The 26,537-nt window shown below is 36.0% G+C and overlaps 1 protein-coding gene and 1 pseudogene across 2 annotated transcripts; both read left to right on the top strand.

Annotated features, from left to right (window-relative positions):
• Nucleotides 1–525: 525 nt before the first annotated feature.
• Nucleotides 526–2,458, top strand: LOC113283442 (F-box protein SKIP22-like). 2 transcript variants are annotated; one of them, XM_026532712.1, is made up of 2 exons: nt 526–1,723; nt 1,829–2,458. In XM_026532712.1, exon 1 carries the CDS (start codon nt 624–626, stop codon nt 1,269–1,271), a length of 648 nt encoding a protein of 215 aa, XP_026388497.1. In that variant the 5' UTR covers nt 526–623; the 3' UTR covers nt 1,272–1,723; nt 1,829–2,458. The 2 variants fall into 2 exon arrangements, with proteins under 2 accessions (XP_026388497.1, XP_026388495.1); XM_026532710.1 differs by having other exon boundaries at nt 1,825–2,458.
• A 13,387-nt stretch (nt 2,459–15,845) lies between these two features.
• LOC113278045 lies at nt 15,846–21,569 on the top strand (annotated as a pseudogene).
• Nucleotides 21,570–26,537: the final 4,968 nt, after the last annotated feature.

The raw sequence follows: 26,537 nt of genomic DNA, 5'->3' as shown, positions 1-26,537 counted from the left end.
TTGCGATGCTTATCCTTGAATCTTCCAAAACTAAGTCGGAAGAGGCTACCTCCCCTTCTTCTTCAAGACCATGAAACCTGTTATGGGATTCAAAACCAGGAGGAATGGCGGGGTCAGTAGATGAGGTGCTTGCACCTTCCACAACGGGTTGAACTGTAGGAGCATGTACGTGATTTTCTTTTTTCTTTTTCCCTCCATTCATATTTTATTATAAATTTTTTATTTTTGTTCTGGTAAATGGCAGATTGTTAATGTCTAGTGTGCCATTTCCATTTCGCCCATATTAGCTCCACTCCTTCAATCGAACTAGTTCTCCTTAGTATGAAAGAGTTAGTCTCCAAATGAAGACTAGCCATACCCCTTGCCATTATTAGAAGAGGAACTTGATGGTGCAACTGCAAGCTTACAAGGCATCTGAGAATTGTTGCCCGGCCCATAGAAAAATGCAAAGGGCCAAGTCTGGGCTCGCCGTTTAAAGGGAAGGGCAAGTTTCTTTCTAGGACACGTATAGATATAGTACTCGACTTCGATAGTTCACCTTCACACCGACTAAAAACGCGAGAGAATTCACATTCATACATCGTTTCATCGTTCTTCTCCATACGCATCTTATCTACAGCGCGATGAGAATCAGATCATTGGAATCAAAAGAGACCCTGAAAATTGAATTACCATCAACATCTTCTCTTCAAAATCTCAAAGTATTAATCGCAGAAAAAATCTCAGTTTCATCTGAAACCCTACAACTCTCTCTTAATCGAAAAGACAGGATTGATGCTGCTCCTCATGATTCACTTCAAGCAATAGGAATCGCTTCTGGGGATCTTATTTTCTACAATACAAATCCTGATGGATTTGTTTTAGGTAATACCCAAATCCTTATTTCCTCTCAAATTCAGCAAGTAAATAGTCCAAATCAAACTAGGGAACAAGGGGAAAGTTCTAATAATAATTTTGATTTGAATGCTAATACAATCCTAACCCTAGCTCCAGAAGAAGAAACCCCAAATCCAATTAATTCTAGTGAAATTAAGGAAACCCTAACTCTAGCTGATGACGAAAACCCTAATGTTGTAGTGGAGAAGGTTTCTTCAGTTCCATGTTTTGTTAAAAAGGTTCTTACACAGGAGGCGGGTGTGTCTGAATTAGGGGACTATAAGCTTTTGATTATTGCTGTGCATGCTGTGTTCTTGGAATCTGGTTTTGTTGCTTTTGATCCTATTACAAAAACGAGGATTAATAATTTTCAGCTTCCTGAAGGATGGGCGTAGAAATCTACCCTGTCTATACAATACACAGTTCCACTTCTTCTAGGGTCTGGTTGTAATGATGCAATAGAAACTGTGGTGTTAATGTTTCAAACTTTAGGGAAATTTGTAAATGTTCATGGGTCTTTGAGTAGGAATTGTAAAGATTTGTACAGGTGTTGTTTGCATAAATCCCGTTATATTCCCTCTATAAACTTTGCGTGTTGAACTGTGACTCCAACAATGCCATGAATATCGAGGCTGAGTCTTCTTCAAATTCTTCTAAGACATTGCACGAAGGGACATCTGAGGATTCTGATAAAACATTGGAATGGTTACATGAAGGCAACATTTTTGAATTGTGGAAGATAGCCAAGGATAAACTTGCACTGCCACTCCTAATTGATCTTTGTGAGAAGACTGGGTTGTCTTTACCGCCGTGCTTTACTTTGCTACCTACAGAACTTACCCTTAAGGTACTCGAATCTCTTTCTGGTGTTGACATTGCAAAAGTTGCCTGTGTTTCTTCAGAGTTGAAGTATCTTTTTTGTGGAAGAATTTGATCAGTCAGATATAGACAGGAATAAAAAGGTCCACTGGAAGCAAACCTTTGTGGTGTGCTGGGGAAATAAGAAGGCAGGAATATCGGGGAGGTGGATATTAGGGAGGGAGCTATTCCGTAGACACACCACCCTAGAAGAATGCCTTCCAGGGTATTATAAGGCATTATTGCGTAAGTAATAATACCTCCACTATTTTTCCACCACCCTAGAAGGCAACCAGGTCGCTTTCCTAGAGTTATAGGTGGAGATCAGGATATCTATCCTGGAGGAGTTGTACCATTTGGAAGTCAACCAATCAATCGCTTTTCACAAAGGAGAGGTGTCATACCATTCAGTCACTAGTGGCCGTTCATCGTGTTCAAGCATTCAGGCAGAGGTATTCTGATTTATGCCGAGAATCTTAGTTGGCTTCAACCTTGAGTTGTTGTTTACTACATTTTCGTTTCAAATTGTGTATATTAGCGACAAACATAATCAGACTGTTTCATCATTCCTGGTATGAATATGTGCATCAGATTATAAGTTTTGGCTCTGTATTTGGCTAGGGATATTGGCCTTAGCTCTTCTTCTGTAATCTCTTCTTTTTTTTTAATAAAATTGTAACCTTTTACCTCAAAAAAAAAAAGTTTGCTTGGTCTGTTGATGCAAAAGCAATTGAATTACTATCACAGTGTATATTGAGCTTAATGTGCTGGAGGATAGTTGAGTGTGAGCAGTTTTTCTTTCTAGGTCCAGTACATCTCAAATTATCTGTTACTCCCTCCGTTTCTAAAAAATAAGCTTGTTTGGTTTTCATAAAAATTAAGAAAACTAATCATTGGAGCCACTTTTCCATGTTTTTTCTTAATATATTCTTTGGTCCTCACTCATTTGTTATTAGAGAAATAGGAGAGAGAAGTGGTCCCCTTTTTTATATTAGGAGAAAAAATAGAGACAGAGAAGTGGTCCCTCTACGAATATAATAGTATAATCATAACATTTGACTTCCACATATGGAAACAAACCTATTTTTTTGACATACCCAAAAAAAGAAACCTGTCTATTTTTTAGAAACGGAGGGAGTATCTTTTATGGTTCTCAACATAGTAGATAATGTTATCAGTACAGTCGTACTCCCTCCATCCCTATAATAAAGGCGGATATCTTTAAGACACCGCATTTCCAGGTACACTACCAACACTTCTCTTACACTGCTAACAAACACAACACGGATTATTCAACTACCGACCAAGAAAATGCTATTCAAACTGAAACAACAATATTATCTCCCCCTCTTTAAGGCAAGCATGCTTTATTAAAATCCTTACTCCTTTTTCGGTTCACCAAATGGAAAATGGTTCACCAAACAGATTAGGGACTAAAATATTAATAGAATAGAGACTGTTTAGTTAAGAAATATAAATAAGGACTGAAATGCTTAACAGAATAGGGACTTAAAATTAATAATATATGAAATTATTTATTTACAGAAATGTCATTTTTATAAAAATAAAGATAAATATTTTAAAACTTCGTGTCTTCTAAATGGAACGTCGGATTTTTACGAAATTTATATATTTGGAAAGCTCTTTCAATTACCTACGCAATGAGTATAAACAACCATATCAAATTTTTACTTTTTAATATATTTATAGTTCTCCGAGAAAATAGCTATAATTTAAAGATACATTGAAAGAGCTTATGTATTTTTTATGTGATTCCTATATAATGCTCGAATACTTCACTTGATATACTATAAAATTACTTAGAAGAGTATAAATTTTAGTTTCGATACAAAAGATTACCTCCGTTTTATTAAAAGTGATACTTTTTCTTTCTTTCAATTTTTACCTAATATTAGGCTAATTTGAAAAGTAAAACAAAGGTACCACATTTCAGAAATGGAATGAAAATTTAATGTTACCAACGTGCATCACACGTGCTAACTACTTGTGGCTGTAACGGTAACAACTCCCTCAAGAAAAACCCTTGTGCTCGAGGGTTGTGTCAGGATATTTCACTTTCAAAGCCACCTCTTCCTCCCATGTAGCTTTACTTGGGGATAAACCCAGACAATGAATAACAATCACCTCATCGTCCACATTGGCCTTGGGTATATCAGGTTGCACACTAGCATTCGCACCAACTTTCTGCTTGAGCAAAGATACATAAAAAGTGAATTTGTGAGCTTGCTGACAGCTCAAGTTTACATCTATACGTTCCAAAACCTGGAAAGGACCACATTAATTTACTGACAATGTAGCCCTTCTCTTCAAAGACGCATAAAGTTGCCTATACGTTCTAATTTCAAATAAATCATACCACCTACAGAAAATTTCCTCTCTTTTATGCTTTGAATCATAAACTTTCTTCATCCGGGCTTGAGCTTCCTTGGTTTTATCTTTTATTTCTCTTACCATTGATTCTATATTGAAGAGTTCTTGCTCTACATACTCCACCTTCGCGGTTCCAAAAATATAAGTTAAAAGAGTAGGATGTGGACGACCATAAACCACCTCAAAGGGAGTGCGACCCATTGTTGTATGCCAGCTTTTGCTATAATAATACTCTTCCCATGTAAACCACTTGGCCCATTGTTTGGGTTGAGAACTAGTAAGAAGAGTAAATACATTTCTAATGTGTGATTAACTATCCCACTGGGCTCGTCTGTTTGAGGATGATAGGCTGGACTGAAGTCGGAAGTAATGCCATTAAGCTGAAATAATTCTTTCCACAATGCATTTGAAAATGTTGGATCTCTATCACAGACAATTGATCGAGGCATGTCATGCAATCTAAATATATTATCAAAAAAGGTTCTAGCTATTCCAATAGATGTACAAGCAGGAGACGTGTCAATCAAGTGTGCATACTTTGAAATCGATTGACTATGACAAATATAGTCTTACCGTATGACACTGGCTATCTATCGATGAATTCCATAGATATATCCTCCCATATTTGTCGAGGAAAAGGCAGAGGCTTGAGAAGTCTCGCAAGTGCAAGATGTTCAGTCTTATGACGTTAACAAGTATCACAGTTTAGTATGGAGTCTTCAATCATTTTCCTCATTCCCGTCCGGTAAAAATCTGGATGAATTCTCTAAAAAATGTTTTGACAGAACTTTCATGAGTGCTTGAAATGATAAGGGTATCCAAGTACACCACAATCTTTTCGTTTCAACCTATAAGTCTGATACCTTATGTGATAGTCTATAGACGAAATCGAGACAATACAACTTTAAGATATTCACTTGATAATAGATACAGTTCAAAACCGATTTACTATATGATCAATATCAAGTGCTTGGGTTAACGTATAAATGTATTAACATTTAATTATAATAGAATATTATATTTGTGAAAGATAAAATTAAATGACAAAGCAAGATTTTGTTAACGAGGAAACTGCAAATGCAGAAAAACCCGGGTCCTATTCCAGTTTTGGATACTCTTAAAATTAAGCTGCTATACAAAGAACAAAGTCAACTTCGTATAATTGACCAAGTAATCTACTCTAGTTACTTAGTTCTCTCAGTATTCCTGCGCCTACAACCGTCTGGTCAACGCACGTAAACCCCAAGACAGAAATAACTATCTTGAGTTGCTTTACCGATGTAAAGTCTTAAGCACTCAACTCCTTTTGACCATCTTCCAAACAGTAAAGGAAACAAGTTGTTTAGTAACTACTCCAGTAATCTTTTAAGAAAAGATTCGTTGAGTTTTGACAAAGGCTCTTCCATTTAAACTAGTAAACTCCTTTGTCGGGTAATATGAATCCAAATCCGAAATAGCAAATCTAGATTCACAACTACCAGTTTTGGATACTGAAGAATACCACCAAATGATAGTTTTCGATCCAAACAACTATATGATCAAATCTATCAAAGATAAATCGGATCTTATTCGAATCCCAATCGATCAAGATGTGTGTGCAAATATCACTGGATGCGAAACCAATCAGAAAAATCTTCTTGTCTTCAAATTTTCAATTGCTTTCTATTGTACCTGCACACTAAAAAATTGATTCCACTCATAACCGATCACACATAGAATGGACTCTATTAACAATGGACGATCACAAGTTGTCTTCAGATCTAAAAACAAATTTGAAGATCCCGTCAATACTTTGATCTAGTTTGAGTGACCTTATGTCAGAAGAGAATGTTCTCAAGAATAATCAAACTAGGTGCAACCAAAGTTTGAACAACCGTTAGTCAATCAAATCAATAATTAAAAACTAAAATAACAATGCAATGATATAATTTCCCACCAACGGAATTCGTAAAGCATCTTGATCCCGCGTAAATCTTTAAACGAGGGGACGTGAGTGATTTCGCCTAATTAAGGTATTTTTCTCTCTAGATAGTCGGCTCCACCAGAAATAACACGAATGAAGTTTGTCTGGCTCTTAGGATAGTTTTCAATAAATGCAAACTCAACTATTTATAAACCAAGGTTTTTTGGACATCAAGGTCCAAAATGGAAAGATTCTCAAGATATGCGATAAGTACCTTATTTCGGTTTTCATATTTCCAACTAATATCCAACCTGTTATTCCAAAATATCTTCTGAAGATATCTAATATTAGTTTGGCACTTAACTAATATAGATTTTCAAGAGGTGTGTTTTGATTGCTGGAAAATCAAAAACATATTACTCGAAAATCTTAATTAAAAGATTCTCAATATTTCTGTTTGGGATATCCTTGAGTACCAAGGAATATCTTTGAACAAGTAAAAATAAGAATTATGAACATGTTGAAATTATGTCGACATCTTGAACTTTCCTATTTAGCAAACCTTAATTATAAACCCACACAAAACCATAAGTAATATGTGAATGTTGAAAATCGATTTTTCTCTTGGGACCGGTTCTACCATGACTCCCACTAAAAGCTAGGATCGGTTATACCAAGACTCCCAATATAGGTAAGGATCGGTTCTACCAGGACTCCCAACAAAAGCTAGGAACATTTCTACCATGTATCCCCAAATAGGTTGGGATCGGTTCTGCCATAAATCTCGACATAAGTTTAGATCGGTTATACCAAGAATTATCACATTAGGTTCGAATTGGTCATCCAATAGATCTTCATAGAAAATCGGAACAAAACACATATTGATTTCTTTTCGATTACGAAATAAGTTTCGTATATGTGCTTACTTTAAACATTTATAATCAAACATACTTTCCTAGGAAGAAATCACACCTATATCCAAGTAACGAGTTACATAGATTATGCTGATGTCGCATTTACGAAGTTCAAAAGATAAATGTTATACTTCGCAATTAAATATTCTTCCTTGAAACTTTGATCACAATAAAATGACCAAGTCTAATATAGAGTATTAAATATAACCTCACATGTTATGTTTTCAATCTTAAACGACTTGAAAGTAACGATAGGAATGGAAACAAGTCAAGTCAGTATCACTAACCTCAAGTGGAAGGATGATGTAGTCGATACGTCTTCACGATCTTCGGAGTAATACTTGTATGTCTCAACATTCCTAGACTTCCAAGTCTAACCTAAACAAAGTTGACTCTATTATATTTAATCAAGCGACTTTAATTAAGTTTTGATACTAAAATATGACAACCAAACTTGACATACCAACGCTTGGTGGTTCAACCGAGAAATGCACTAATAATGCTTCCATGAAATTGATACATTATATCGGTAAGAAGTGATGAGTATTCTTCCAAATAAATTTTATCTTTAAAAAATAAAATTTCATTCATCAGTTTTGTTAGAGCACTGCTCGGTCGAACTCGCAAGTTTTTCTATCTCAAGTTTGTTATCAATGTTAGTTGTGCAAAACTATATCTTGATTCTAGTCTACTAAAGTTAAATATCGGGCTAGGATAAAAGTGTGTCGTTGAGTATCAAACATCACTCTGTCACCCTTGAAGATTGAATATGAAGGAAAAACTAAGACATTTGAAGAACTTCATCGATAAAGAGGTATGTGAGACTAATACATCGATAAAGATAGCATTTACCATTCTATCTTTATGAGACTATGTCATATGATTTTAGTATATTTAATATTGAAATGAAGAAATTTCGAGACAAATTTGTCTTGTTAAACATCTTGAAATATGATTCAAGCATTGACTCAGATGACGTCTCCTGAGAAGGTGTCATCATCCTCAAAAGGTACCTCAAGTAAATTTCTAAAACACAAAATAAGTCAAAAAAGAAAAAAAAAATCCTAAAATAAAAATAAAAACTGTAGAACAAAAACAACAACAACAACAAACAAACCTAGTTATGATTTGAAAATCAAAAATACTAATTACAATATTCCACAACTGCTCCCTGGCAGCGACGCCGAAAATTGATGTGTTATAGATAGTGATAGTAAAGTATCGTTCGCTCGGACTTGTGAAGACTCGATTATAGACTTAAATTCTAATTCCAACATATATATACTAAATATGGTAACAAGATTAAGAGCTACTGGGACTCAGGATTTCACCATTAATTAAAATCAAGTGAGGCATATACCGATTCTTAACAATTATAGCTCTTTTATGGACTATATTTCTTTGCCAAAGGTTGATTCCAAAAAATTTAATTGTGAATTATGAGCATGATGCATCAAAAGTATTAAGACTAAGCATGCGTCATCAAATATGATCACACAACTAATTAATGAAAATCATAAATCAATTAAAATAAATGCAAAAAGTCATAAAGAATCAATGGTAGTTACCAAAAATTGTGAATAAGGCTTCCTCCGTTGTCCCAGTTTTAGGATTTAGCTCTTCATGTCGAAAACACTCTCAAAATATTTATTCATAGCTCAAAAGGTGTTTATAATGAAAAAAAGAGAGAAAAATAATAAAACAGCGAGTTTGGAACGCTTCATGGACGATACATAATCGATTGTTTCAAACCGAGTGTTGCAGATTCAAATTATAGTTGCAGATGTTAAACTAATTGTTACAAAAAAAAATACAGACATTGTGCATAAACGACACTTCTTATGTGTTAATTTGTTCTTCGTGTTCTTTAGCACGACGGTACTCAGTCGTCTGTTTTTCATCTTCTTCCCCTGCTACTGCTGCAATTCTCTTTCTCTCCTATGTACCGTCCCTGGTGGCTCTAAAACTACCCCTAACCCTCCATAATCCTTCCTAGGCTCATACGACCTCTATTTGTATAACACAGGTGCATATCTCTTGAGAATCTTCACATTATCTCCCCTTTTATTTCTCTGCAAGTCATAAAGATTTTTATTCTCTTTTCTTCTTATATGCGTCTCGTAATTTCTTACAACTTCTCTATATATTTCAAGTAGTTGATAGTATCGAATCTCAGGGAAATATCTTTTCCTATTCTTTACGTAATTACCAAACCCGATATCCTCTTTCCTCCCCTGTTTCATCGAGAAAAATAAGGAAACTTCCTTTCTTTAATGTGACCAAACCCTTATCACTTTTGTTATGGACTTACTATGATGTTTGCACCTACAAGGACGGTTTGCGAGGAGTCGGTTAAAAATAGAAGAATTGTTATGGCATTTGTGAATGAGATGCATTTTATCGTTTAAGGGTAAAGAAAGATTTCCCATTACCTCCATTGAGTAAGTAGACAGATTACTTCCCAATGAATCATTGTAAGGATTGAGTGAAACAATATGAGACCAACATGTTGGATTGGGATCGTGTCATGAACAACTTTCTGGAAGGCCTACTCGAATTGATCCCCTCGGATGATAACAATGTTTGATCGTTATGTTTGGAAGATGTATTCTGAACCCCCTTTTTGTACATGCTTTTTTGAAAATCATGTGAAGATATATGATATAATCGGTAGTTAATCATATAATATATCAACCGATTGTATAAGATTTTGTAAAGAAATTCAAACAATCTTATAATCGATTATTAATTTTGCAACTTTAACTTTCGATTAATAAATCTTCTGCCAATTTTTTGTAAAATATTCCCATAATAATCGACAGACAAAATAATACAATAACTTCCGATTGTTACCAAACTCTGAAAGAAAATTGGAAAATATTCCCAGAATCGATAGACAAAATAATACAATAACTTCCGATTGTTACCAAACTCTGACAAAAATATTGGAAAATATTCCCAGAATCGGTATACAAAATAATACAAGAACTTCCGATTGTTACCAAACTCTGACAAAAAAAAATGGAAAATATTCCCAGAATCGGTAGACAAAATAATACAATAACTTTCGATTGTAACAATCACTCTTTATACTGTGACCACGGACTTCAGGAATTCATAACTTCCATCATATATGAATTCTTCATCCTTTTCTGCTAAGTAGTGTCTTTTTGTGAGTGTTCCCTACATAAACCAACAAATACAAAAGAATGCTACGTTCGTTTTAGGAAGGATGATTAGGCACCCAGTATTATGTAAAATAAGTATGCAAATACATACAAATTGTTGGATGGACAAGCTTAAATGGCTAATGTTAAAGATCCGCTTTTGTGTCATATATAATCATTTACTCCTTTTTTGGATAAGTTGGTACCGATTGTGAACTTGTTGGAGTGATCTTTGCCTGATTTCCATACTCTCGCACAAATTGGCTATACACCCTCCCCTAAAAGATTTCGGGTGCGATCATTCCGGCTATGAGATCTTCACGTCTTGTTTCGTAATACCATGTTTTGACAATGGCCAAATCTCCAGCTGCGTCAAACGTTGTCATTCTTCTAAGTTGAGATATAGAATGAATCGACAATGGAAAATATATTTTTAGAATACACAACGCTATATATGTGTAGTTTGGTGCATAAATAAGAAGATCTTACCCTCCTTATATAGATGAGAGTCACAACGTCTCTTTTTTTGTTTGAAAATATGGTCGTTGATGCGTATTGTCACAAGAGTGTACTGATATTACGTACAATATGGTTACAATGATTGCTTATAATCGGTAGCAAAGGGTTGAAAACTGTTTTCGATTACACATAATCAGAAGATATGTATTGTTATATATTACCAATTATCTGCAATTTTGTCAACAAAGTTCTCGGTTTCAGTCAACACCTATAACCGGAAGCTTATCAATAGTTTTTGGAGAATAATCAGTAGTTAGATAATAACATAAACTTTCGATTGTTGCAAATAATTTGAATATCATAACGGTCTCACCTACAATGACAGAGGCGAAATGGATGGATCTATCATAATATTAACTATTGATTGTACTTCTACAATTCTATTACAATGAATTGTCACTAGTGCCTTGGACGTCCTGGACGAGCTCTAAACGGATTAAATCTGTCCATCGCCTTAAGGATTCTCAAATGAGCTTCGTAACGGAAGTTTGATCTTTCCCATCTCCCCCATTCCCCGGGAGATCGTGATATAGCCTCATCATTGGTTTCACCCCTCAATCGATATTGATTTACAAGATAAGTTAAATGGACGACTTCTTCGACGTGCCCGTTTATTGAACCAACTCGACAGAAAAGATCTCATACGTGACAGTTATTTGGGTTACCGGTTTCAGCGCATAATTTTTCGTGAATTCTCCCCAAATAACTCATACTCATTACACCTCGTTGCCTACGTTCTTCTGATCGTCTCAGATAGAATTGAAGATAGCGCCTACATAAAGATAAATCTTCTTCTACCGTGAACTTCGTAGGATTAATGAATGGTTGGGCCATTATCTTGAAGATGATTTCTCTGATGTTGGTGAGAGTTAAAATGTATTTTTGTTGCATATAGGGGAAGAGGATACCCTTCTTAATACATTAGAGTTCCTACGACTCTAATTTTTGGAAAACTAGCCGTTGAGGTGAGGTGTAACATGAGTATACGCAACATAAGACTGATCAACACATAAAATATCATATAATCGGAAGCATACAAAGTTACTCAATGTTCTGATTATCACAATCAGAAGTTTATGGAGTCCACCATTAACTTCCGATTATTAGTTGCCTCAAATTTTGATTTTGCCAGAATCCTCCATTTATTGAATTTTGAAATTCCCTTAATCGAAAGATAATCTAACTATCTTTCGAATACAAGTTGCCCCAGATTCAATCTTTGCCAAAATCCATAGGTTTTGAGGGCACAGAAGCTACCATAATCCTTACGTAGTCGAAATTTCGAACTCATATAATCGGAAGCATACAAAGATACTCAATGTTCTGATTATCACAATCGGAAGTTTATGAGTCCACCATTAACTTCCGATTATTAGTTGCCCCAAATTTTGATTTTGCTAGAATTCTTCATTTATTGAATTTTGAAATTCTCATAATCAGAAGATAATCTAACTTGTATATCTTCCTATTACAAGTTGCCCCAGATTGAATTTTTCAAAACAGATGAAATTCGAGTTCCCTGCTTTAACAATCGGTAATTATCTTATGTTGTTAATCTACTGATTATTGCAATAGCCCATTCTTAAACAAACTAATAATCCGTTACTAATACCACTATACTAACTACCTATTATACAAGGGCATTTAGGTATTTTCCGAACATTTAGAATATTTCATAATCTTGTTTATGGGTTGGGAATAAAAAATCGCCCCTAAGAATGCGAGGAAGAATAAATAAATCTTAGACTATAGTTTTTTTATGTTTTCTTTTCTTTGTGTTATTTGGGTTTCTTTAGCCAAGCTGATGGTGTTAGGAAAAAAAAAGCGCACTCTAAGGCTAAAATGACTAACATAAACCCTCCTTCGTCCATCTGGAATGGTGGTCTCGTGGATAGTCCAGTCTCTTCTTTGGTGGATATCAATAAAAAGATCCGTTATGAATCACGATCACTTTGTTTCTGCACGAAATTTGGGCATGATTCACAGTTGTTTTAAATTTCCCCTGAGGTTTTGCTTATGAATGGATTGTCATCCCACATGATGATTTCGTGATGAGGGTGGAATCCAAACAGTGACGGTATCAAACAAAGTGCATAATAGGAGAATGCCGCAATATGTTTGACGACGTTTATAAGATTGTTTGGTTATCCCGAATTACATAAACAATTAAGATGTGCGTTTAGAGACAGTAAATGGCAAATGAATATTAGTACTCCTTCCGTCCCAAGTGATCTAGTTTAAATTTCCACAATTTTTAAGACAAGCAATGGAAAAAAATATTTTCAAGCATATTTTACAATTATACCCTTATAGATAATAATTAGTGAAATTTTGAAATGATTTATCTCTCAAACTACACCATTGATGTTCGCAAATTTTATACCGTTGAAAAGCATTTTAAAACACATACATAACGAATATAAATATGCCTATCAAATTATGCATATTTCATATATTTCTTATAATCAATTAAAAAAATAATTTAAGAAACATCTTCTTGTTTAGTAATATAGGTCAGTTAATAATGAGCAAAATCTACAAGTTAGTTAATAGATATCTTAATAGGGGGAGTATTATTTAATAATTAAGATGTACATAAATTATTTCTTCTGACTTAAAGAGATGAGTTTATCCCCACCCGGAGACGGGACAATTTGACCACATCTGGCCAGTTTAGCATATTAGTGCCCTTAACCTCAATGAGATGCACATTGCCTTGCTGGGGCCAAACTAATTTAATAATTAGTACTTGTATGCCACACTCATTTCCAAGAGATTTCAAATTTTAAGTACATTGAGCATCCCTTTTTGGTCACAAATTATCTACAATGATTATTAGTATACTAGTTAAGTAAGTATATTGGTTATAAAGACGGGCCCGCCCGAAAGGTAAAAAATTCTTGTGATCTGAAATACTTTGTCTGTAAACGCCAACGGGCATAGAATAATTAATTTGAGAAGATTTAATATCTTTAGCAAATTATGATGCAATAATTTGAGAAGATGACGGTAATTAAGAAGATTAAAAAGCATCACCGCCTTAAATAAATTTCTACCGTAACACCTCTCATCCTTTTTTACCTTAAAAAATTCTTATTCATTTTCATGTCTTGACTCCTTTATGAAACTGTACAATCTTTTTTCATCAGAACAAGTCTTACGATAAAATCTATCCATCTTCCACGTCACCTCAACATTTGGAATTGTGGATGGAAGCGCAAGTATAATAGTGGAATAGTAGAAACGCTATTCTTATTAGCGTTTAGATGGATTTCACGGACCCTTCCACCAAACCGTGGAACCTTGTTTGGATTTTCTGTGAAAAACCACAACTTAAACGCCAATAGACTTGACATTCGATGAAATTTCCACATCTGGAATAGGTTGGATTCCGTCGTAAGACTTGCTCTCACAATCGCTAGAGTAAATACAACTATGTGGTCAAGCTCATAATCCAACGCCGAATTCCACCGCGTTTATTTACCCCCAACAACCACCACGCGTACAATTTACCAAGGCTTGGGAGCTGAAAAATTAAAGTCCGTTACTGTTGTTGTTTAATTTTATACTATTATTTTTTAAAAATGCTGCAGCACCTTTACTACCTCTCTCATCCTTTCATTCAATTTCAAACTCCATTCAACCAGCCTTTTTTATCTCTCTTTCTTGGTTCAAACTTTGGAAGAAAAGAAATGGAAATCAATGAAGATGATAATTTCATGTTTTTGATTTTTGGGTTTGGATGAGAACAGAGGGAATTTAAACTCCTCAACCACATTCAAATTGTCCATTCAAACTCATCTCTCTTTCTTGGTTCAAAGTTGGAAGAAAAGAAATGGAAATCAATGAAGATGACGATTTCATGTTTTTGGTTTTTGGGTTTGGATGAGAGCAGAGGGAATCGTACTGAAAATTTAAAGGAGAAGCTGACGTTTTAGCTCCAAATTTTTAGATAATCTGAGAAGATGAAGTTCTTCAGAATGTGGATAAATAAGATAATCTGTGAAGAAGAAAAGATCACAATCAAAAGAAAACCATGGCTCATCCTCTTTCTCTTCCTTTCAAACCCAAACATGTTCCTGTTAATCATCATAATTCAATAAACATGTTCCAGTCACTTTATCCCAGAGTTTCTTTAACCGATCATCCACATCGTTGGAGTCTCACACCATCTGAATCTTATTATACTGATCCTAGAACAGTTTTAGCCAATTCATGGCCTAATCAGCCTATAGCCCTTCTTGACCCTTACTGTTATTACCCGAAAACAACAGTCATGAAGAGAGATTTCTGGGTTCCACTCACAGTCGTTTCAGGAGATACTGACACTGCTATATTTGTTGAACATCCTCGCATAACCTCAGATGGTCCGTTCGATTACCAGTTTGAATATGATGGATCCGGAAAAGGACGATTACGATTTGGTGTGGCGGTTGCTGACAGAAAGGGAAACGGAAAAGTATTCTACACACTGGCAGACAACTCTAAAGCAGGTCCAGAAGTATTTCACTCAATCCATCAGGAGGCTGAGGGCTTGAATGAATGCTTGGACATTGCTGAGAAAGTCTCCTTTAAGATGGTGGGTGATTGTGGTGATCTCATCGGCATGATCAAAAACCCTAGCCGACCAAATCGCACCGGCGAAGGGAAGTTTGGAAAGGTAACATGTGAGTACATTAGGGGAGTCAAAAGCCGTTATGATAACTTCTTGAAGCCTCCGTTTAATGTCTGTCTTGAACAAGTATACAGAGAGGGAATTCCGGTGGCGGACCATCTTTGCTGGTACACCAGAAGACCAAACATAGTAAGAGAGGAACTCACATCCGACAAGCTTACGGATACTACCAAATTTCTGAATTCAAGATACGAATCAGGTATCCCATTCTTAAGGTTTCCACTCTACTTGGTGTGATGGAATACAATGAGATCCCGCTGGAAGAATGATGAAGGTTTCTTTTATTTTTTTTCTTTTATTTTTTTTAGTTTGTGTTTTTAACCCAATGTCATCTGAGACTTCGTCTTTATCTTTGTATTTTGCTTTTCACATGATGTGGGTTTTAGGGTTCTTTGTGTTCGAAGTGTCATGTAATCTGAGGCTTTGCCTCCTTTTATCTATGAAAATTTGGGTTTCCTTATTATCTTTCAAATCAACATGTTTAACTGCATATAGTTGGCACCAAACTGTTTAGAGTGTTTGGCTAGCAAGTTGGTGAGGCGATGAAGAACGGAATGGCAGAATGCAGTTTCTGCCGTTCCAAATTGGTCTTTTCACCAAGTAAGGCTGTCTCAAGGGCTTATGACACGCATAGGAGCAAAGTATCATCAAAGACTCGTGTACTCAATGTCCTTCTCGTTGTGGGAGATTGTATATTGGTTGGTTTACAGGTATGGAACCTTGTATGATGTTATTGTGTGTGTTGTAATCATTGTAGAAGAAAATTTCATGGTTATCTTGTTGCTATACTCGTGTAAATTGGGTTTTCTTGGACCACTCATGAATGTGATCACATAATCTGAAAGGTTTCATCTACCTAGACTTTTGGCATCCAGGATTCGAGCTTTAGTGTCTTGGTTACTATTTTCTTTCTTTTAAGTTTCCAATTGGTTAGCCAATTCTTTTCAAAATCACTTGATCAGTCATTGTGGTGGAAAACTAGTATGGTTTCTAGTTAGAATAATCTTACTGTTGTTTGCTGGGTTTTATAAGCGATCTGCGTTTTTGTCCCTGTGCAGCCCATTTTGGTCTATATGTCGAAGGTGGATGGGGAATTCAAGTTTAGTCCCGTTAGTGTGAACTTCTTGACAGAAGCTGCAAAGATTCTCTTTGCACTTGTTATGCTCCTGATCCAGGTATTATTTTTGTTTTTTTCATTAATCAATTCTTTCTCTCACATTAAAATGAATCTTTCCCTTTTGCTCTTTCTCTCATGTTGCCTCTCTACGTAACCTCTCCACCAGACACAATGCATCAAAAGAACATCAAATGCATTGCAGGAAGAGTTTATAGGACTTATCTTGCTATGGTTTTGGTTATGCAGGCCAGAAATCAAAAGGTCGGAGAGAAACCTATACTATCAATTTCTTCATTCACTCAGGTAAATCTTTCTCAATGACATTATAATATTTGCATTTTGGCATAGTTTGAGTTTTCATGTTTTCCCGATTTTAATTACTAAGCTGAGCACGCAACTCTTTGACAAGGGAGCACCTCATCCATGATTTCGGATGGCCACTTTCAGTGCAAACTCATTGGGAAATTCAACTGTTTTTTCTTGTAGACTCATCTTAACTGCCCAGTTTTGGAATTATTTTGAGATTCTGAACTTACTCATACTGTACTCCGCACCTTCATTATTTCATGTGGAACTATGTTTAATACTCACTGAGCCTGGTTTTAGACTAACAAAACCTTGTCCATGATATAAATCTTCAATGATAGAGTCGATGCTTCTTTTTATTGCACTTAAACAAGCAAGTCGCAATTTTGACCAGTAATTTCAATTTCAGTAATCTGCTCTCGTCAACAGTCCACGAAAACCAAGCACCTCATTCTTAAATGGTCATAGGTTATTGGGATAATTGTTGGTGTGATAAAAGTTTATGTTGATGCTAGGAGTTCAGATACAATGACATCTATACTTTGACAAGCTCTTAATCTATGTCAAACTACTTTTGGGAGATTACCTTATGTATGTGTTCTGTTATATCCTGTGCACGTTTATCTCTGGAGGTTGTGGTGCTTCTGGATAAATCATTTGAAGGAGTAAAGATGGCTTCTAAGAATGTAGCCAGAATTGTAGTTGTAGATCGTGACAGTATAGGGATGAAAAGAGCTAACGTGCTTGTGCAGTTTTGCTGCACATCTGTTCTTTTTTTTCTTGTTTCACCTGATCTTAGACTGGCCTGTTCATTTTAAATAAATTCCGTTTGGGCATTGTGTTGGTTTAATACTCATTTTCTGTTCAGGAGATTGTTTCCATGCCATCTTTCTTGATCATTGTGATAGTTTCTCGTGAGGCTTTAATGTTATCTATCTGTTTTCTTGCAGGCTGCTCACAACAATGTCCTTCTCGCTGTTCCAACTTTCTTATATGCCATCAACAACTATTTAAAGTTCATCATGCAGGTATTGCTCTTGCTGTTCATTTGAAGATATGTTTTCTTTTGCTCTTCACGCACTCCGAACAAACTTTTGTTATGTTATGAACTTTTACTTGATGTGTTTTGATATATTTTGGACTGGTACATTGAGAATAATAATTTGTGACGTTGCTACTTCTCAGATCAACTCCAATAGATCTAGAAGGTCATTGTTGCTACTAGACAAGTAAATGTTTAATTTTTTTGTTACTACCTAATTGAACTGTAATTTTATTTGCAGCTTTATTTCGATCCTGCGACTGTGAAGATGCTGAGTAACTTAAAGGTATCTTTTTTACATCCTTCTATAGATGACATGGTATAACTGCCGCATCATCATATAAGACTAAACAAACAAATTAAAATGTTAAATGATGTATTGAACATCAGAGCTGTTGGGTTTCCTATCAATTTTTTTTTTTTTTTTAATTTTAGATGCTTCAATGTTTCATATTTAATTCCTATTGCATCCCCACTTTCATAATGTAGGTTTTGGTAATTGCTGTTCTCCTAAAGGTAGTAATGAAACGACGACTTTCTATAATTCAGGTTAGTCGGATTCTTTTGACTTCCTTCTCTGATACTAAGATTATTTTGATCATTAGAAATATGGTATGCTCAATGGACCTGCACATTAATGTCAACAGCAACAGAATAGGAAGTAGCCATATTTTGTTTTATTTTCTTTTTAGTAACACGGAAACTGGTAATACCATCTCACTTGAAAGGTAAGTGAGTCATCATCCCCACTTGGCTGTTAAACTTGTTCTTGCAAGTTGCAAGGTCATTTTGTATCTCATCCGTGTCACATGATTTGATCTCTTCGTATTCCTTTCCTTGCTGTTGGCTTTGTCGCATGTCGAGCGTCACTCCTCTCTGATCAGTGATCACTTAAGTGAACTTTAGAACTTGATTCTGGCGTGTAGCCGTTAATGGTTCTAGAGTTCAGACCATGTGATGAAAGATCTATAGTAATTGGTTTTTAGCTGTTATCATTTGGTGCCTCATACCATACTAATTTTGATCGATCTATTAATAGCGAGTTTATCTTTCTCTTGTCTGTTTTCTACAGTGGGAGGCTCTTGGCCTTTTGCTTACTGGAATCAGTCACTGCCTGTGGGAGCTACATCTCTGAGTATCCCACTCGCAATCAGTGCATATATATACACGGGGATATTTGTAACTAGTCCACTACACAATTCGTAGTTAAGATTTTTCTTCGCAAGTTTGGAGATGAGTTTCTTTTAGGGGGCATAGGATTAGCGATCTTGTGTCGATTAAGTATTTTTCTGTTTCTGTTTTCGTTTCTCGTTTTCGAAAATCTCATTAGCACTAGTCTCGAGTCCAGCTGACCATCTGCGGCATCAGTTTTTAATAACTCTTTGTATATGAACGAATAATTACTCTTTTATGCATTAATCGACAGGTAATGGTTCCATCCATGGCATCAGTTTTCAATGAATATGCTCTGAAGAGTCAATTTGATACCAGCATTTACCTTCAGGTGATATTTTGAGCTCTACTTGTGTTCGTTTTTGATAGCTTAGTTTGTGGAAAGTATAGACCTTTTGGTTCTTGGTTACACTGCCTCTTCTGTGATGCATCATCATTTAACTTTCTCACATGTTGTCTTCACGTTTTGCTGGATCCAATTGGTGTTTGGGACAGTTTTTTTTTCTCTATGTCCATTGCATTAGTTTTAGATCCTCTGACTAGAGATATAACTGTTTCGTGGTTTACAGAATTTATTTTTGTACGGGTTCTCGCAATTATTGGAATCGCCATCTTCAAAGGTATGGATATCCATTTTTAGCCATAAATGGGAGGACTGAGATGGAATACATCATTCATGTTTACCTACTTTGTGGTAAAGGGGCCTACAGAACCTTGTGACATTTCTCACTTTAAACTGATCTGACATTTCTTGGTTACACATCCGTACACAAACATTCATGTGGGTGTTTTTCTATATCAAGCCTTCTCCATTCTTCTTTAGGTTAATCTAGGAGACTAGGAATTGTTCGTGCTTGTTTTCACCTTGCTTGTAGCATATTTCTGTGTACTTTATAAGTTCAAGACAAATTGAGTTTCTAAGAGTTACTTAGTACACGGTGCATGTGCCAATGCTTAATACTTCCTTGCGCAATTTCAGGGCCTGGTAGCTTTAATATCCTGGAAGGCCATTCAAAAGCTACCATGCTTTTGATATTCAACAATGCAGCACAGGGGATTTTATCATCATTCTTCTTTAAATATGCAGGTGATCATTCTGTCATGGACTTTATACCTTGTTTAACTATTAATTGCAATGATATGCTGTTTCTATATCCACTCTAAATAAGGGCCTTACATTGCTTTCACAGACACAATTTTGAAGAAATATTCCTCCACCGTTGCAACAATTTTTACAGGATTTGCATCTGCTGCATTATTTGGGCATAGACTCACGATAAACTTTATGTTAGGAATCTCTACTATGTTTATCTCAATGCACCAGGTAAATTAATGTTTGTTGTGGAGAAAAGAGCAGCACTTGTTGTACATTATGATGGTTAAATAACCTTTCTATATTGAGTTTTTGTTTTGAACCATGCTCTTTATTTTTTGGTTTTTGTTCAGTTCTTTTCACCTCTTGCTAAAGTCAAAGACGAAGGGCAAGATGGGCCCTTGGAGATGCAGGATGTACAAAAGGGACACAGGTGTGTTTTTCCTCCCTGACCAAGGTGTATCATGTTTAAGACTCGGTTCATTACCTTGGGTAACAAATACATAAGTTGGGCTAGGTCTCAGTTCGGATCAGAAGATAAAGAAAACAAAAAAGCATCTTCTAATTCTCTTCATTCTTCAATTTTGGAAATTCCTTGGTAGTCTTTTTAGTACAAGTTCACAGGCTGAGTTTAAATCGTCAAAATGGAAGCTTTTTAACATACTTGAATTCGAGCAACTGATCTCAGTTTGAATTCATTTTGAATCAGGACAAGTGATACATCCTTCATCAGTATGACAGCAGGAGCAAATGACGATGTGAGAATCATCTCCATATTGTCTTCATGAATATTTGATTAATTTCCTTTTCTTTCCACCCAATGTTTCATTCTTTCTTTCTGTTTATCTTATTTACAGGCTAGCCATCGTGTTGGACTTGAAGAGCGACAACCACTTCTCCCCATCTGAAGTTACTTTTAGGTATGGAACATCACCTATTTCCCTTTCGTGGCAACAAAGCATATATGTAGTTCCACTGTTCTTGCTCACCTGCTGAAGAATATAAAATTTCTTAACAAATCTGCAGATTATGGTGACTTAAATGATTGGCCGTTATTGGTAATCTCGATTTGCAGGAAATTTTGTTTGAGGAGATTCTTTTTGGCTGGCCTTGTTGTGTGGTATAGAAGATATAAGCCAGTTCTTATGGAAAATCAATACAATATAATTGGTACACAGGAAATATCTTTTTTCGTTATTTTTCTTTTTGTCTGGGGATCCTTTTCATTCCACATGTGATCCCTATGTAGCTTAGGCCTTCTGCTAAACCAAGGAGAAAAACAGTGGACGGACAGTGAGTGAAGCAGCTAGTCTGGAGGATATGAGCAAATTTTATGCTCAGCTACGAAAAGAGTTAAGGTTGTGCTCCAGACAAGATATGTTCAGTTCAGCAGTTCAAGCAAAGGAATGTCAGATTTCTCTCTTACGTGCGTTTACACATTCAGCAAATGTATGGTAGTAACAGCATACATTTTGTCCATTACAAGCAGAAAACAATTGATACTCAATTTATTGTAATTTTTCTTTTAATTCCCATGAACTTATAGTGAACTATAGGGGCCTCGGAGTTCTTAATTTTCAAGACTGACAGAGAATATATTCATTTCAGAAAATTTTCATTCCTCAAATTGCGCAACCTATTTCTGACCTGATAAGAAGCTAAATGATTGTACAAGTTGTCCAACCCAAGGTATGTATAGTTAAAACATTGTATAAATTGTGTTCTGAGATTTTCCGGCAGTTGTCCAATGTTGTTCCACAAAATTCCTTTTTACACCCAAATGTCACTTCCATTGACGAAGGCCATTCTATACATTAATGCCCGTCCTACGCCAATTATTCATGCCGTAACGATCTCGGAGTAGTTGCAAGTTACAAGGAAAAGCTGGTAAATCACAAGGCAAAAAACCCGATACACAAACATCTCTTAGGCAGACTAATCAACTCTAGTGCTAGCTAATAGTCCCACATGGGCGAGTACAGGGCAGGGAACGTCAAAACGAGAATTACTAGTAAGGTTGGTAATTGCCTTTGGAAAATCATGATCCTCACTCCCAAGTCCCAAACCGTTAAATAAAGTAAGAGAAGCAAGAGGGATCGGTATAAATTGTACCACCACGGAACAATTAGAGACAGAAAGTGCAGAAGCGGCTTTCCGTACTCTAATGCTGCTGACAGGAATGTATGCAAAGACAAACGCAAAGACAAGGGAGCAACGAAAGTGATTCTCAACAGACTCTAATGCTGCTGATAGGAATGTACGCAAAGACAAGGGAACAACGGTACAAAATTAGCAGAGATTTTGGAAACAACACAAATGCTTTTATTTTAATAAGAAGAATGGACATCATATGGGCAGCTAAACTAGTAGTCTTTTGTAACAAGTATTCAATTCAAAACAATTGGAAAGGACATGGCTTATGGGCAATCCTAACCTATCTAAATATCCAGAATTGGAACAACGATGTAATGATTCACCGAAACTCTCCATTTGGAGCATATTAACACATGTAAATATATAAGAAGATCAACACATATTAAGTACATGCAATGAAGAATATGGAAATAATATTAGAACATGCAAAGAATAATATGTGATTGAATACATGCAATGTAGAATATGGAAACAAAGATTAGTACATGCAAAGAATAATATTGATGTAATTAGTTTTAATTTCTTTGATTTATCTATAGGAATAAATTTAATTCTCTTGATGTAATTATAGTATTAGGATCTTCACTCATTCAGTGTATTTGTACAAGTATATATACAAAATAATGAAATTAATCTCAACACAGTTGTGTGAGATAGAAATCCCAAAACCCAATATTGCAACATGGTACTCTATAGCTAGGTTAGTTTTTTTTTACCTGCAACTGTATCATCATGACTGTTGAAGATGACATCCAAATACCTCCATCTTCCAGTAATCCTCCACCTAATAGAGATTCAGGTCTTCCTCAATCAAGTCCCTATCATGTGCATCCGGCTGACAACCCTACCACTGTCATATTTACTCCTCTCCTCACAGATGATAACTATTGCATCTGGGAAAGAGGAATCCGAAAAGCCGTAAGTGCCAAAGCCGAGCTAGGTTACATTGATGGAACCATCACCAAACCCAAGGACCCAACTGATCTCCTCCATTGGACTCGTGCAGACGATTTGGTTGGTAGCTGGGTTGAAAACTCAGTCGATCAAGTTATCAAATTCAGTGTTATGTCTTTACTTGAACCAAACAATGGAGACACTGCTGTCACTCCATTTTCCAATTTTGCAGGTATTACTCTGACTTGTTCTTCTAATGTTTGGATTATAGACAGTGGTGCAACTCATCACATTTGCTCCTCTCTCTCTTTTTTTTCTTCTTACACATTGGTTATGAACCCAATCACGGTTCAATTACCAGATGGTTCGAAAATATCTGTCACTCATATTGGGACTGTGAATTTATCTCCCAATATTCATCTACTCAATGTTTTTCACATTCCAAGTTTTAGATTTAACTTGATCTCTGTAAGTCAGCTTACAAGCACACGAGTCTTGCATCTTTCAGGACCGTCTCACGAACAAGGAGATTGGATGGAGTAGGCGTATCGCTGGCCTCTACCATTTCAGTTTCCAACCATCAGTTTCATCTTTAGCTGCTAATAAACCAGTGGATATATGGCACTGTCGTCTCGGTCATCCACATATGGATTGTTTTATTTTTTAGCTCGTAATTTTGCTTATGTTCGTTCTTCATTTAAACACTTATGTGATGTATGCCCACGGGCAAAAAAATCTCGTCTCAAGTATAATAACAGTATTTCTTTATCAAAGCATCCATTTCAATTGATTCATGCTGACATATGGGGTCCTTTTTCTACTGCTTCTTTAACTGGTGCAAAATATTTTCTTACAATAGTAGATGATTACTCTAGGTGTACATGGGTATTTTTGATGAAAGTAAAGTCTGAAACCTTGAAGTTTCTCAAATATTTCTTTGCCTTTGTTATAAAACAATTTGGGCATCACATTACCAGCATCTCCTCTGGTATCAATTCATTAGTTATTCCTCAATTACAGACTTTCAGGTCTGATAATGGGTCTGAGTTTAAATCAAATGAACTTCAATCTTGGTTTCATCGAAATGGAATTCTCCATCAAACCAGTTGTATATATACGCCACAGCAAAATGGTATTGTTTAACGCAAGCATCGCCACTTGCTCAATGTTGCAAGGTCTTTACACTTTCAAGCTAATTTACCCATCCAATTTTGGGGAGACTGCATTTTAGCTGCAACATATTTGATTAAAAAATTGGCAACACCGTTAATATCTCATAAATCTCCACATGAGTTACTTCTCAATTCGCCACTAGATTATTCACATCTCCGAGTGTTTGGTTGCCTTTGTTTTGGTAGAAATATACGTATTTGTAACAAATTCGATGAACGTGCTAAGCCTGGCATTTTCATCGGATATCCGCATGGCCAGAAGGGTTACAAAATTTTTGATCTATCATCAAAATCTGTGTATGTATCACGCGATTTGGTGTTTCATGAACATACATTTCCTTTTAAAGATATGTGTTCATCAGCATCAGTTCCTGTTGAGCCTTCACAGCCTGATTATTCTTATTACGACTCCATATTTCAGTCCCAATCATGTGGTGATATTCCGAATCCTGAGCATTCCATCCCATGCTCTCAGTCTCAGTCGCATTCTGAGCATTCAGATCCTGTCGTACCTTTTCATGATTCCGCTGCACAACCAACTATTGCTACACGCAATTCCATGAGTGGCTCGTCTTCTGTCTGTTCCGCAGAATCAATTTATATCGATACTACTACTGTTCCAGTAGTTCAGTCACCTGCCGTATTGCCAGGCCAATCATCCACATCTCCATCTATTCAGGTGCCTATCTCTCCATCGATTCCATCATCAGCAATACATTCACATCCATCTCGTTCTCGTAATCCACCATCCTATTTAATTACCATTGTTTTTCTACTAAGGATGCGTCTTCATCACTGTATCCAATGACAAATTATTTGTCCTTCGACAAATTTACTGCTTCACATAAATCTTTTTTAGCTTCAGTTATTCTCACTAATGAACCGAGATCATTCTCTCAGGAAAATAAATGTCCCAAATGGCGCGCAGCCATGGCCAAAGAAATCATTGCTTTGAATCCAACGATGCTTGGATATTAGTAGATTTACCACCTGGTAAAACAGCCATTGGCTGCAAATGGGTTTTTAAAATCAAGTTCAATGCTGATGGTACCTTTGAACGTTACAAGGCTCAACTGGTAGCCAAAGGCTACACACAACAAGAGGGTATAGACTACTATGATACCTTTGCACCAATAGCTAAGTTGGTTACTGTTCGTGTCTTATTATCTATTGCAACTATTAAGGGATGGTATCTTCATCAACTTGATGTCAACAACGCGTTTCTTCAAGGTGATTTGGATGAAGAAATTTACATGAAGCTTCCACCAGGTATGGCACGTCCAGGTGAGTCCAAAGTTTTCAAACTCAAAACGTCTCTCTATGGTTTAAAGCAAGCCTCTCGCCAATGGTTTGCGAAGCTTTCTTCAGTTTTGTTATCTGAAGGATTTGCTAAATCCTTATGTGATAATTCTCTTTTCACATATCATCGTGGTACAACCTCTATATTTGTTCTTGTCTATGTTGATGATATTATCATCACTGGTACAGATAATAACTTCATTAATTCTCTCAAATTGCGTCTCGCTTCTCATTTTTCAATCAAGGATCTTGGTAGTTTGAAGTATTTTTTGGGAATTGAAGTTTCTCGCTCATCCAATGGTATATTTCTATGTCAAAGAAAATATATTCTTGATATCCTTAAGGATTCCGGCCTCACAAGGGCTCGTATTCAGCTTATCCAATGGATACAAAACTCAAGTTGCTTCCTACAGATGGTACGGAATTGACTGATCCAGGATGCTTTCGTCGTTTAATAGGTCGTTTGTTATATCTTACGGTAACACGACCAGATATCACATACTCAGTTAATTATCTGAGTCAATTTTTGCAACATCCCAGATCAGCTCATATGGATGCTGCTCATCGTATTCTAAGATGTCTCAAGGGAATCATTGGACATGGCATATTCTTATCCTCATCCAGTTCTCCTTCTATTCATGGTTACACTGACTGTGATTGGACAGGCTTCCCAATTACTCGTCGTTCTACCATTGGATATTTTGTTACCTTACGTAATAGTCCAATTTCTTGGAAATCAAAGAAACAGCCTACTGTGGCTCGTTCATCAGCTGAAGCTGAATATCGTGCTTTGGAAAATCTAACTGCTGAGCTTCAATGGTTAGTTTATCTCTTCAAATACATGCACATTTCTTGTCCTCTTCCTATCACGGTTTCTTGTGATAGTCAAGCAGCAATTCATATTGCTCAAAATCCGGTATTTCACGAACGTACTAAACACATTGAGATTGATTGTTATTTTGTTCGCGAAAAGTTAATAAGTGG

The sequence above is a fragment of the Papaver somniferum genome, chromosome 5 (genome assembly GCF_003573695.1).
Source record: "Papaver somniferum cultivar HN1 chromosome 5, ASM357369v1, whole genome shotgun sequence".
NCBI lineage: Eukaryota > Viridiplantae > Streptophyta > Magnoliopsida > Ranunculales > Papaveraceae > Papaver > Papaver somniferum.
Note: the sequence above shows the minus strand (reverse complement) of the source record. Positions and strands in the feature narration are given on the sequence as shown.

Coding starts and splice junctions, on each gene's coding strand:
- LOC113283442 (XM_026532712.1), top strand. CDS start 624: ATGAGAATCAGATCATTGGAATCAAAAGAGACCCTGAAAATTGAATTA.